Here is an 11687-nt window from a genome sequence, read left to right on the forward strand (position 1 = left end):
GATCGGATGAATATATTGATGAAAATGAACTAACATAACATAGGTGGATGCACTATCAAATAATACGGACAATTAAAAAACTATGCTAATTTATTGCCAATTGTATTTTTTCTTCTGTGTGAGGTGAAGCATGGAGAGGTGCTTGTGTACTCTTGACAATCCACGGGGTGCTGCACTGTTTGTCTGTGTCGTGTTTGTATGTTTGTATACCTGGAAATTGTATAAAATAAAATCAATAAATTTAATAAGGCATAGGACAAGGAAATATTCCTATCAATTTCACTTTCACACTTCATATATTTTTTAACTCATATTCCGAGCAACAACATTTAAAAAAAAAATTAGATTAATTGGTTACGTTAATGAAAAAACCCATATTAATAATACATAGGCCTATGGCTATACCGTGTGGAAATGCGCTTGCTGAAAGTATGTGACAAAAAGATTAAAAACATGTTTCCATATACACTTATTTAGGCTATGTCAGGACAAAACACACCTAAAAACAGCCGGATTGGAGACTAGATTAGCAATCCAGTGGCACTATTCAAAATTATACGGTACTCCACGACACAATATTCTGTTGAGAATGCAAAACATGAGGCATCACAAAAAATAAGCCTTATTTTGAGGTGCCAATTCTTCAAATTTTCTCACCACACCTAAAAAGGTAATCAGGTAATGGGTGTGGCAGCGAACGTGCTAAATCCACTTTTAGCCGTTTGCCGTGTATCTAAGTACCAAAATGTTTGTTAAATCTACAGCAGTCGTGTATATATCCACTATTTGCGGCGGTAGCATTCTGTAGCATAATGATTCAACATTCAAGATTCAAGATAGATTTTATTGTCACATATAAAAATATACATGAAATTTGCTTTCCTGTGTTTATACAATAAAACAATATAACATACATATCACAGAAATGTAAATATAAATATTACACAAAATATTAGCACCAACAACTTAACTAACTTAACTAAAAAGAAAGATAGTGGAATGGACTTAAAACAACTATGGTAATCTGGAGAATTGATTATTGTAGAGCTGACATGTAGTGTGAATGGATTGAATTAAATGAACTGTAATTTTACTCTCGGCGTTCCATAGCCAATGGTATAATTTACCGTATCACACAGTGGCGGACACGCAGCCACCGTACCGGCCTTCTCATCTCTCCTCGATCGCACCCCTTGCACACACTCTGATCTCTCTCTGTAAAATTTTTAAAGCAATATGGCTGGTGGAAAGAAGCTTACTAAAGAAGAAGAGCTATTGCTCCAGGATTTTAGTCGCAATGTTAGTACGAAGTCATCTGCGTTATTCTATGGAAATGCATTTATTGTTTCGGCCATTCCTATTTGTAAGTGTGTCTTGTATATCATTTTCTAACCGTCCAAACTATGACCGACGTCAGTTAGTCCACACTAGGCTAGGGTTCTTCCTTGTGACATGGATAGCGGCTTGTGTACGTTTGCCACGTTTACATCTCCCTGCTCGTTCGTGTGTCAGTTTTGTATTGTACATTGATCTGGATGCCTAGGCCTAAGCTAAGTATAGGCCTAGGCATACATGTCACTATATTACAACTAACTGCCCTACGTTAACAAACACTAAAAATACGTTTTATATAAGTAAAGTGATTATCATTATTATTTCATCATACAACATAGACTGTACACAGGCGTGCCATGTTGAATTCTCATCAAAATTCGAATCGTATGTAGGCCTAGCCTATTTCAATGTTTTTTGAACAATTTTTACAATCTAGACCTAAGCCTACAAGTATATTGTTTCTTATATTTTTTTGTAAACGTACGTGCTTAAATTACCCTTAAATATACTAGTACTAGCAGTATGAATGAATTACTATATTTGGCTTTTTTTAATTCGACTGACTGTGCCAGACGTTATACACTAGTAGTAGTAAGTCCTACGTGGGGAATACATCCTCCTCGCAAATATTTGGCATAAAAATCTGTCCGCGCATTTTGAAGAATAAGGTCAAATTTCTGCGCAAATTTTGCCGAAAATTAAGCTTTGACCAAATCTTGATATATAACCACAATTATGCAGCAAGTACGATTCCGCGCACCTATTTTCCTAGCGATTTTCTGCGTAAATTGGAGCTGATTTTTTTAGATATTCTCCTTGCAGTTAAAAAATTTTAAAGTATGGTAACTGTGTGCTTTGTCTTTTGTTGAACAAATTATACCTTAAAAAGTGCTGCTTTCAATTTCATACATTGCATAAAGTATTTCATGTGCTCCTTGGGGAAAATCTTACTTTTGTGACTTTGGGTTGGTTGGCCATAGCATGGCCTTAGGCAATGTAACATATTTTTTGCTGTACCATGTAGAATATATAATAAAATACTAATAATAATATATATTTTGTCCATGTTTGCGCTGTACAGTGATGATATGTAATGGCCAATTTCATTTTCGTGTAGGGGTGTACTGGAGAATTCACCAAATGGATCTAGTACAGTCTGCAATTATTTTTGGCATCTTCACCATCATTAGTACCTGTCTTGTTGCCTTTGCCTACAAAAATGTCAAATTTGTTCTCAAGCACAGGTAAACATTTTTAGTTGATTTAAGAAACTATTTAATAATGATTTATTTCGTTTTTCACAGAACGGATTTTACACAATTACAGGTCTCCTTCCAATTAAAGGCCACCTTTGGGACTGGCTTTCTGTGGTCTTCAGTAACTTTGGTTGCTAATTAGAATAATAGAATAAAAGACATTTGTTAATAATAATATATTAATAGAATTGGTCTTTAATTTGAGGGGTCCCTAATTATTGTCGAGGGAGACCTGTTGTACTTACTGTACAAAATAATATTTCAATGTGATGTTACTGTAGGCAGGATTGCTCAAAAGCAGGGGTGGGCATAAAAATCGGTTGAATTTTTAATTTAACATTAACACCTGAGGGCTGCACCCAAACATTTTATGTTTACAGTGTGCTTTCAAAAATCTTCATACACTGCTTTTATGTACCAAGTTATTCTCAGTTTTAACATTACTTTTTAAAGATGATTGGTGTCGCTTTGTAAAAAAACATGGTGATTTCTAGTTAAAAATGTTTGGCGGGCCGCACACATAGGGTTTTTAATTCATTTTCTCGTACCGCAAAAAAATCACTGCCGGACTGCACCTTGCCCACCTGTGCTCAAAAGGAAACTGTCATTAACAAAGATATCTACAGACACCATAAAAGACAAACTACACTGTTTAAAGCTTGTTTCTAATTGGACCAAATCTGCCATAGAGTTTAACCTCCTCCAATCCCTGTTGAGTATACATAATCAAGCAGCATTTCACACAGACTAATAATAATACAGTGAGAGACAATGTACCATGTGTTTTTGGGACATGCGCGTATTCCTGACCGTGTTCTGATTGTTCAATTTTTTTTAATTACTACTCCGGAAAGGTTCATTGTAATGTGCTTTGCAAAAAGCAGGAACTTCAGGATGAGGACCCAAAATGCAACCCACAACGTTCCTCGCAATACTAAAAAAGAATTAATTGTTACTATCAAAAAGACCATTTAAAGTTACTCTGATCATTTATAGAATATAATCTACTCTACCACATTTTAGTCCAAAGTCCACAAAGTTTTAGTGGACTTTTTACTAATTAAAATACTGTGTAATAAAACGGGTTAAACTGTAATGGATTCTTCTAGAGTGTAAATCACACTTAACAACTAACCAGTCAGAATTATGCTAAGATTATGTGTTTATTCCACAAACGTGTGTGTCCCACAAAATCGAGGTAACATTCTAGCGTTTATTACTTCTTTGCTATACATTGTAGAACCACAGACTTAACGGCTGGTAGTTCAGGGAAGATACACCTAGACCATAACGTACAGATGATGTATGTATATTTGTTGCGTTATGTTGCCGGCAGTACACGCGAGCAGCACAAGTGGAGTCGCCCTTTAAACATATAGCAACCCATGCAAAAAGCGACGTGAAAACTCGCATTTGGCATAGTGAATATAAAGTGCTGTCACAGTGCCGCCGACGAGTTTACTCATCCCCCAATATTTTCCCGCCAATATATTAGACATATCGTTTTGATGAAATATGACTAGACAAAATTTCAAAAAAGTATGTTTGTACATGTAAACTTGTTTTGGCACATGGAACAACAGTATTCAAGTTGTGGGACTTGGCAAAAAGTTACATTCTTTTGTGATATTAGTGGTAGATCATCTTCAAAGGATTTCACAATACCCTCATCATGTGCAAAATCCTAATGTTTCTCTTTGTTTTTCGCTTGATTCGCTAATATTTTTGATAACCTATTTTTCCATAGAATTGCACAAAAGCGAGAGGACGCTGTTTCCAAAGATGTGATGAAGAAGCTCTCTGATGCTGATAATAAAAAGATGCAACGGAAAGAGAAGGATGAAAGGTGAGTAATTTACATTTGTTAAATACGTGTTAAACAAATATAAATAGTAATTGCTCTTTTTAAGTATGTATGGAAATAATGTAATTCAATAAAAATAGAAATCACCCTTGTGATTATAGTGTATAAAATATAAATCACTTTGGTAAATTTGATGTAAAGGTATATTGTGGTTTTTTTTTTCTGTGCAGGATTTTGTGGAAGAAGAATGAAGTGGCAGATTATGAGGCTACCACATTTTCTATTTTCTACAACAACACTCTGTACCTGTTCCTCATCGTGGTCGCTAGTTTCTTTGTGTTGTCGTCATTTGACCCCCAAATGTATCCTTTCACTAAGTCATTTGTTATTAGTCATTTATTTATTTAATTTTTTATTTATATTTATTTATTTATTTTTATTTATTTATTTATTTTTTTTTTATGTATCTATCTATTTTAATTAATTTATTTGTTTATATTTATTTATTTATTTGTTTATTTATATTTATTTATTTATTTGTTTATTTAATTTAACCATTATTGTTATAAAATCTTTTCCTTTATACCTGTAATGCACATTTATTTTCATTCCTTGTATGCAAATTATTGTTGTGATTATTGTTTTTGTTTTCCTTGACAGTAGTTTTTATAGTAATTATATCGCATCTGTACTTATGGCATCAGGTTTGCTGGCTCTCCTTTCAACTGGAACGAAATAGGCATCAGACGGACAACAACAATTGGACCAAGGAAACTTCCTACAAAATACAAAATCTATCTGCGACACTTCTCCAGTTTCTTTATTAAATGATTAAAACTTACTTATATCATATTTCTGCTTATTTCTGTGTCAACGAAAATATATAAAATTGAAAATTTTTAATGAAACAATTGAAGTCACAAAGTTTGGCTGATATATAAGATGGATAAATTCTGCTTAATGCTTCTTTGTCATAAACAATGGAAGGCCTTCACACTGTTGTGAGCTGACACCTGATAAAGCAGTTAATGAATATGCCTTTGTAATACAGTATAAATATACCTGGGTGCTAATTATTACATCTATCTTCTGACTAAACCGCCCTCATTAGCAGTGGCGTTGCAGCTGTTGGCTCTCGCTTGTCAAAGCCAGGGGCCCGAGAACATAATGGCCCCCCACCCCCACCTAGGTCATTCAGCATTATTCCTTTTGATAATGCAGAGAGACTGTGATTATCTTTTCCCCCACTGGGCTCTACCTGGACCTAACCCCCAAGGTGTTGGCCTTCAGCCTTTCTGTCACACCACTGCTCATTAACTTATAGGGAAAATTGTTAAAAAATAAAAATGAAATTAAAGCATAGTTTTCTACATTATGTTCAATATGCAACAACACTAAATAAACTTACTTGTAGATTATTATATTTAATAGTGTAATGGTTACAGTTTCGTAACTTGTTTTTTTTTGTAATAAGAACAAGAAACGCAAACATAAGCAGAAAATAAAGGAACTGTAAAAATACATTTTGTGTGAAACAATAAAAATTCTGGAGAGGTATCTTACAAAAAATGTTTTTATTTACTTTGTTTACAATTGATAGTCAAGCAAATCAAAGTTTTTTGTTTCCCAGGATGGAGGAATCATCGGTAGTGGCGCCAGCGGGGGAAGAGGAATTTCCCCCGTCAGACAGATCTGGACCCCCTGTTGTGTGGTCTAAAAGCACATTTTGGACCATACTAAGCCATGAAAACTCTCCCCACCCCCAATCCTTGCAAGGGATTTAATATTGTGGGCCGTTGACCGAGGCTCTAGTTGGCCACTTTGTTCGGACCTCTCCGTCGGAAAAATGAATTATTTGTTACTCATTAAAAGTTGAAAATTTAATTTTTTAAATGAACAATTAAAATTACAATCCACACTTTTAAATTGCAGCACAGTACTATTAACTTTGAGAGATACAAAATCTATAAAATAAAATTGCCATGACAGAAAATGTAATACTGTAACTCCGCGCACATCTACCATGATCAGTTAAAAATAGTGACTGCCGCCCTCTATAATTATAGTGTAGCCAGTTTTGTCAAGTGATAATGCAGAGCTTAGTTAAAGGGGAATTAAATTTGATTTATATTAAAACTGGAGGAGGTTTATGATCAAGAAATCCCGCATTATAGGCCCACATTAAATTTATATTTAATGTGGGCTATTTCATGAAGATCAGAGCGCTTTTCTCTTTTCGTCGTTAGCAACCTTCGACAATGTCATTCATAGTTTTTGGATGTGTTTTCGTGTTTTTTTGTTTTTTTTTTAAATGTTTAGTAGACCTATTACTGTATAGCTATATACCTTGCGTTGTATAAGCTGAGTGCATATAGGCCTGTATTCAATGCATGGCAGGCCTATGAAAACTGACGACATGTAGTCTAACGAAGAAATTATTTATTAAGAAATTGATTAACTAGCGTTATTCAATTTGAAAAGAAATCTCTATTTTTAGTCTTTTTACACTAACGTGGTAGAAGTTCAGGATTTTGCCGGAGTGTTAATCAAACTGAATCACTTCCAGACCAACCAGAACAGGGCGGCTAGCAATATGCGCAAAAATATTGCACAAAAACACAAATCCACGTGGGTTTACGTTACGATTACGAGCGCTACATGGAGCGACAAGTCATCAAAACGTCATGTGGTATAGCAGGCCTACTTCGTCTTTCTTATATCTTAGGCCTATAGTTTGTAACGTTTTATGTGGCCAATGGGGTTGCTCTAACCACCTCCCCTATTGGACAGGACTAAGCCTCCAGCACCCGTCGGACAGGACTTGTCGAACCACAACTTAGGAAGAGGGAAAATAATGTTAAATACTTCTCGAACAGCTTAAAATGGCCCGAAATTACGTTAGTTTATTTAGAGGCAACACACCACTGCACCCGCTGAAAATTTGTAGACCCCCTGTCGGACCACGGTCTCCACCCCGTCGAACAAATCCCATGAGCTCCGCCAAATTGCCTTCATAAATTTAATAATAGGCCTAGACCTCAGGCATCCGGCTACAGATAGAATCATGTGGTCTCCCCCTACCAGCCGGTGGTGCAAACCCTTCTCGAATCCCCGGAAAATTCCACTTCAGCCGAAAATGCGGTTTCTTTTCTTTGAGGTCCCACAACAAATAATCGCTTACCAAATAGATAATACATTTATAATAAGTAGGCCTATATCTTTTTTTAGAAAATTTTTGCTTTGAGACGTCATATTTCTTATAATGATCATCCAGCATAATATGATAGTCGGAGGACGACTCCGGACCCCTTTAAAGTCCACCTCCTATACAGGGCCGGCGGAACGTTCTTCAAAATGGGGGAGGGGCCCACTAGTATGATGAATGTGAATATGAATCAGGGGGATTTGGGTTCAAATTTAGGGGGTGGAGTCAACTTTTTCCCCAAAAACCCCAAAAAGAAGGGGTCCGGGGGTCCCTCCTCCGAGAAAATTCCTAGATAGCCGGAAATGAGCTTTCCTGACTTTTGAGCTAGGTGTCTTTAATAATAGAGCTTCACCTCTTCTGAAGTCTTTCAATGACTTTATTTTAAGTTCTTCAAAATACAAGGTTTCCTCCTCTTGAAAACGGTCATCTATTCTTATTACAGTAAATAGGCATTATGTGTGTATACATACATAAACAAAATTGAGTAATTGCATACGTCGTATTCTTTTTACATAAACCGATAAATCTCAAAAAGAACGGGGGGTGTGGGGTTTCTCCCCAGGAAAAATATTGATTCCTAGATGGCGGAAATGAGCTTTTCCGACTTCCGAGCCATCTTTAAATGACTTAAGTTCTTTAAAATTCAAGGTTTTCCACTTGCACAAGTATTCTTTTTCCATGAATCAGAAAAGAAAGGGGGTCCAGGGGTTCTCTCAAGGAAAAATTTTGATTCCTAGATGGCGGGAAATGAACTTTCCCGACTTCTAATAGCTCACGGTGTCCTGAAAAGTTGGTCTAGAATTCTCTCTCTTTCTCTCTCTTTTTTAATTTTTTTATTTTCTCTTTTTTTTTTGGCCAAAGGAGGGGATCAGGACCCTTGACCCCAGATCCTCCAATGTGAATTGCAAGAAAATGTAACTCGGTCGGGGACTGGATTAATACACACACCCCTCCTTCTCCTTCTTCCCTCATTTCTTTCCGATCATACAAAAATCTCCATAGACATTATCATGTTTTTTTGTCAAAAAGTCGGGGGCCCGGAAAAGAAGATTTCTTGAGCTTCATTACCATCCGATTTAAAAGTAGAAGACGGGTTTTTATTGTGTTAAAAGGCCTATCTATAGGATCTATACCTGTGTAGTACTATAATACAAATAAATACAGCAATAGAATATATTACTACTGTATTAACGATGTAGACAAGAGCGAAGTGGGTGTGTTCGGGCGCAGCTCAATCTTTCGAAGTGGTCGAAACTATGATAATTTTGGTGTTTCATTATGCTTTTTTAATCGATTTTGGTATTTACTGGGGATGTAACAAATAGGGGCCTATGGTTTTTCTCACCTACCTTCACCCCTATTCAAATATAGGTATATATCTTCAAAGGAAGGTAAATACAGTGTTCAAATATAAAAGGACATGATGGTGCTGCTATAGCATAGCTCTCAACAAATGTGTTCCTGTAAATAAATACATTGTGTAATCAAAATTCTCCGACGGGATTCAAACCTGCGCCCTCTCGCTGTCAATGCGAGCGTCGTAACCATTTGACCACAGAGGCTTCATGGTTGAAGAGATTCAAATACCCGTCAGCTACATCGTATTACACAACGATGTTGCACATTGAATACTGTTTTTACCTGTCTTTGATTATTTATATATAAGATAGGGCCTAATTTAAAAGTGTTAACGGCTATCTTGATTATTATATTTTACTAATTCTTTCCCGCCGCACTTATTGCCCTTTCGAGGTGCATCATCACTGTGTACTATAATGTAGCTGACGGTTATTTCAATATGTTCAACCATGAATCCTCTGTGGTGTAATGGTTAAGGTGCTCGCCTTGACAGCGAGAGGTCGCAGGTTCGAATCTCATCTGAGTGATTTTATTACACAATTTAATTACATACACTATGTATCATCATGTTCTTTTATTAGAACACTGGATTTACCTTTCTTTGATTATATATATTTCTTTGATATTTATAGCATTTTTTTTTTTTTTTTTTTTTTTTTTTTTTTTTTTTTTTTTTTTTTTTTTTTTTTTTTTTTTTTTTTTTTTTTTTTTTTTTTTTTTTTTTTTTTTTTTTTTTTTTTTTTTTTNNNGGCAAATAAATTTTAGTGTTTCTAAAGTCAAAGATGTGTATAAGAGACAGGTATGGTATTATGCTTAAATTTAATTTTTAAAATTTTCATTTAACATTCATTGAGTGCAAAATTGTTATGATTTTAATTTGCATATTTTATTGTATATATTAGAATCAAGAGAAGTTTAAAAAATAAGAAAATCAAGAAAAAAGGTGAAAAATCAAAAATGCTGTAATGCAGAATGACTGTAATTCAAACAACTTGAAGTATTGTATTGATGAATAAAAGTAGTGGTTGTTATACCACAAAAGAGAAAAAAAAAGTTTTCATGCTTAAAGGCTCATTGGCGCGGTGTTTAATGTGTTGAAATAACAAGGATGAACAAATATAAAAATATACACAATTATTATTATTTTTAAATTTTTTAATTATTATTTCAGCTACCTTCGATGTTATTGAAGTTTACAGTGAGCTGGGTTTCCATTTTACAGACGAATGATAGTTCCGCCCGTCACTCTAGACGGGGGATTTTCCCAGTTTTCCTAAACCTGGAATAGCCCCACTTTTAATATATAAGTTAATATTGCAAATTATGGTAGTGAGTTTCGTACTAGTCTTGCGCAGATATGGGTTTTCTTATTAACAAGTTCCTGTGTAGCATTATCAATATTATTATGGGATGCCGTTTTTCTGCACTAATGCCGTCATCACTTCCGGGTGTTTTTGCCACATGCAACATAACACTAATTATCTCTATACAGACACAAAGTTTTCCTTATATAATACAGTAATTATGTGGACCTGTTTCTCATAGGCCTAAATTTTGAAACTATATCATCAGGAGGACCATAAAGCAGGTTTTTGGTCCTCCCAATAGGGTCCAATATGCCAGTCAGTTCAAAAATTATCAGTACCTGTGTATCCCATTGTTATAAATGTTTTACTAATTAAACAGCATGTTTTGATTATCATAAAAATTTAAATGTCTTAGGACTTGCAATTATTGGTATTGTTCTACTTTTTTCACCAATTTACTAAAGCGTCACAAAGGGAGGCTTCATTAGTTACTATTATGGGATACTTTTAAACAATATTATGGGATATCCCCTGGCTAATTACGTCACACTGCGCATGGTCAGTTAGCATTTTCCACCCTTTTGTCGTGGGGGGTGAGCTTTACACCGCGCCATCTTCACTTTTATGCCTGGGAAGTAATCAAGGCGTGCGGATTATTAGTAATTTATTTCGTTTTGCGGCGTTTTAAATACAACCTAGGTTTGATTAATATAATCATAACATGCCTGGATCAGACCTGAGTGAAGATGAAGGGGAAAATATAACGATTGATTGTGTTGAAGGGCAACAAGAAGAAGAGACGGAAGAACTCGGTAACGGAGGCGAGGAAGAGGCAGCTTTGGATGAGACCAACGAAGAAATAGACACTACCGCCGACCCCGAACCAGAGACCGTCGAAGGAACCGGTGGTAAGTTTCCCAAAAAACTAGAATTTTCTTGATCCACAGTCGATAATGTAGGCTAGGCTTAGGCCATTACACTCAGCTTCAGGTAACATGTGAGTTTAAACACAGCTGAAACACCGGGCATGGATTTTGGAATAGTCCAGCATCGATCATTTTATCGAAAATTGATTTTGTGCTTAGCGAGTGAGCGAGCCTGCCTGCATTAACAAAAGATCGCTTGCTCACCAAATTTGCTCGAATGAATTCGTTCACTGTGAATTTTATATGTTGCCCATTGTTATATAACATTTACTTTTTGGCAAATTAAAAAAAAAATTCTTAAAGATAACTAGGCCTAGGCCTACTAGTATAATAATGAGGCTAGTCTATGCTTATGCAGAATTCTACCTGGTCATTATAATGAAAACAGCCATACGGACGAATCAACTTGCTGTACGGTTGATGGGATACCGAGCTGTTAGTCTTTATTGCCCTTAGGCCTAGGCCCAGTTCTAAGTCTAAGCATTATACACATCT

General features: G+C 35.5%; 2 protein-coding genes across 5 annotated transcripts in view; both read left to right on the top strand.

The window, feature by feature from the left end:
- Positions 1-1164: 1164 nt before the first annotated feature.
- LOC117110234 (translocon-associated protein subunit gamma-like) lies at positions 1165-5964 on the top strand. The gene is made up of 5 exons (XM_033252863.1): positions 1165-1363; positions 2453-2579; positions 4339-4437; positions 4626-4757; positions 5068-5964. Exons 1-5 carry the CDS (start codon positions 1237-1239, stop codon positions 5132-5134), a joined length of 552 nt encoding a protein of 183 aa, XP_033108754.1. The 5' UTR covers positions 1165-1236; the 3' UTR covers positions 5135-5964.
- Positions 5965-10832: 4868 nt separating this feature from the next.
- LOC117110224 (chromodomain-helicase-DNA-binding protein 5-like) overlaps positions 10833-11687 on the top strand; it is a 29278-nt gene continuing 28423 nt past the window's right edge. For all 4 annotated transcript variants that reach the window (XR_004445646.1, XM_033252847.1, XM_033252846.1 and 1 more), the window contains exon 1: positions 10833-11174. Coding sequence is in view for 3 of the 4 variants with exons in the window: in XM_033252847.1 (XP_033108738.1) it covers positions 10988-11174 (187 nt within the window). In the remaining variant the exon portion in view is untranslated. The remainder of the gene's footprint in view (positions 11175-11687) is intronic.

The sequence above is a fragment of the Anneissia japonica genome, unplaced genomic scaffold (assembly GCF_011630105.1).
Source record: "Anneissia japonica isolate Jap-2015-1 unplaced genomic scaffold, ASM1163010v1 scaffold287930_len349246_cov199, whole genome shotgun sequence".
NCBI classification, from domain to species: Eukaryota; Metazoa; Echinodermata; class Crinoidea; order Comatulida; family Comatulidae; genus Anneissia; species Anneissia japonica.

Coding starts and splice junctions, on each gene's coding strand:
- LOC117110234 (XM_033252863.1), top strand. CDS start 1,237: ATGGCTGGTGGAAAGAAGCTTACTAAAGAAGAAGAGCTATTGCTCCAG. Junction 4,438..4,625: donor CGGAAAGAGAAGGATGAAAG/GTGAGTAATTTA, acceptor TTTTCTGTGCAG/GATTTTGTGGAAGAAGAATG. Junction 4,758..5,067: donor TCGTCATTTGACCCCCAAAT/GTATCCTTTCAC, acceptor TAGTTTTTATAG/TAATTATATCGCATCTGTAC.